The sequence below is a fragment of the Quercus suber genome, unplaced genomic scaffold, assembly GCF_002906115.3.
Source record: "Quercus suber isolate HL8 unplaced genomic scaffold, Cork oak 2.0 scaffold_115, whole genome shotgun sequence".
NCBI classification, from domain to species: Eukaryota; Viridiplantae; Streptophyta; class Magnoliopsida; order Fagales; family Fagaceae; genus Quercus; species Quercus suber.
In genome coordinates, this window is record NW_027069580.1 from 203,545 (window position 1) to 205,981 (window position 2,437).

The following is a 2,437-nucleotide window of genomic DNA, read 5'->3' on the forward strand; positions in this document are numbered from 1 at the left end:
TAGAATGGAACTACGTTTTTTTTTTCCTAATAATGAGATGGGAATAAAAAAAGGAAAAAAAAAGAATAATACAAATAGCAGAACTCATTTTCAGTTTATACCCTTTGGACTTGGGCTACCAATGTTCACCTCTCATCTACTTTAGTTTCGTTTGCAAGCTCTAGAGTCATTATCTATCTCTTGCGCTCACTTGATTGGGTTTTGGTAGACGAACTTGAGCCATGACCAAAAGAATGGAAAAAACACTCAAGAAACTATCGCATTGAAGGCCATACCGATCAATTTGTAAACTTTAATATGTATTTTATTTATATACCTTATTGTAAATAAGTTTTTGTACGTGATGACTCTAACCTATAAAACTTCACTTTCCTTTTTTTTTTTTTTTTGCGGTCTTATTCTTTTTTGTTGGCAACTAACTAGATATCACTTTTGGGAATGAAGGATTTAGCAACTGGTACGAAGGTTGCACCTCAAAATTTAGAAGAATTAAAATATAATACAATCTCATCATGGGAAGAAAAATAGAAATCTAATGTTGTGTTGGCATGTCCCTCCATTATTGGTTTTCAAATATCATATCTATAAACTTAAAAAAATAAAATAAAATAAAATATAAAACCAAAATAATATAATGATATATTTGTAGAGATAGAGAGTTGGAAAATAATTTTAGAAATAGTTCAAGTTTTTAAGAAAAAACTATCTTCAATAAATTTTAGAGAATAAATTATGAATTGTATCATATTACAAAATATATATTCTCATGCATCGCGTGGGTCTGCGACTAGTTCATGTAATTGCGGATGCAAAATAAGTTTCCATCAAACAAATAGCAACAATAGCATATATCAACAGGTTAGAATCGTTTCAATTTTCAAGGCCACATTCACATAAGAAATTGTAGACATCAGTAAGGAGATAAACCACTGTAACTATGTTTCCTCATCACAATTGAGGAAGAATTCAATTCCTCACGTAGCATTTACTACTTAAAATCAAGCTCTAAAAATTAAAAGTAAAGAACCCTGAATTAGACCTGTGCAAAGAACATTTAACAACAAAAAACTGGAAATTAGACATGTGCTGTTAATAGAAGTGAACATAGATCATCTCAACTTCTAATCTTTCGGCTTAATCAAATAATCTTTTTCAGATACCCTACTGGCTGCATAGTAGCAAGCACGTAGCCACTTTGAATGGACCAAAATAATTCCTTCTAGCTCTGCCTCCCGAAACTCCTCCGCTGTGGCAAACCAAGTGACCACGTGTGATGGGTTTTATCAAATTATCCATAGAAAATTTGGCCCCTAACTCCTCTGCCATCAACCAGAGACGCAAATTTTTGGGCCTAAAATCAGGAGTGAAAATATGTTTGAAGGATAATGTACACCTTCGGAGAACGTCATGGCGAGCAAATATGTATCTCACATCTCCATACTGAAGACCGGCTTCAAATTTTGGGTTGAAAAACAGTCTGTGGATTACCGTTAAGTCTTTGGAGAATGGCGATGAGCTCAACTTCATCAGCACTCCAGCTATCAGGATCTGAATCAAAGTAACGATACCTCTTGATATGAATCAAGTTGAATGGATGCTTACTCCACACACTCTAGGTATCATCAAGAATAAGAACCATGCGTTCCTCTCCTAGCACAAGATCAAGAGTCTTTTAGCCTGTTTCCAGTAAATATTCACGTGCAGTGATTCTTAATGACTTGAAGTAAACATTTTCAGGGTCAAGAATTTCAGCCACTTGCAACGCATAACTTCGTGTACACATTGTGCACATATAAATCTCAAACATGGTACTTGCTGCTCTCAGAAAAGTTTGAACAAAAGGTCTCAACTTGACCATCATCATTCCCCAAGGTTGTCTCACACGGAATAGGCTATCCCTTAAGTTATGTTGCAAGAGTTCTTGAGGGGTTCTCAGACATTTTCTTTGTTCTGTTGAATGAACCAGAGTTTGATCTAGATCAAGAACCAAAACCATCTTCTTATCTTCTAACAATTTCGCTGACTCTACCTTCCGAATCCGATCCATTTCATCTTTGTTAAGCCACAACCACATACCCTGATGAACGTACTTCAATGCTACCCTCTCACAGCTCACACACTTTCCTCTAATAACACATAGATGTGCACAAGTCTCCTCAGTATTTTCTTCAGGGGTATCATCAAAGTCGTCATAGTGATCATCTTGTGGAAAATCCCTCTCGGAAATTATCTTCATGGTGAATCTTGGAAGTTTCTTTAGCAAAAGATTGTGACAAGACAACTCCTCTCTCTCTCTCTCTCTCTCTCTCTCTTGTAACGAATAATAAATGTAAACTTCTGGAGTGTGTGAGAGTTTAGGGAACCAAAAACGCACTCTTTTACATATATATATATATATATATTTCTCCTATATACTTAGAACTGATTCATTTACTGA

The 2,437-nt window shown here is 35.2% G+C and overlaps 1 protein-coding gene across 1 annotated transcript; it reads right to left on the reverse strand.

Annotated features, from left to right (window-relative positions):
* Positions 1 to 1,672: 1,672 nt before the first annotated feature.
* Positions 1,673 to 2,236, reverse strand: LOC111986435 (RNA polymerase II C-terminal domain phosphatase-like 4). The gene has a single exon (XM_024018061.1). It carries the CDS (start codon positions 2,234 to 2,236, stop codon positions 1,673 to 1,675), a length of 564 nt encoding a protein of 187 aa, XP_023873829.1.
* Positions 2,237 to 2,437: the final 201 nt, after the last annotated feature.

What these genes read in the sequence shown, in the direction of transcription:
- LOC111986435 (XM_024018061.1), bottom strand. Translation starts at nt 2,236, where the DNA reads ATGAAGATAATTTCCGAGAGGGATTTTCCACAAGATGATCACTATGAC.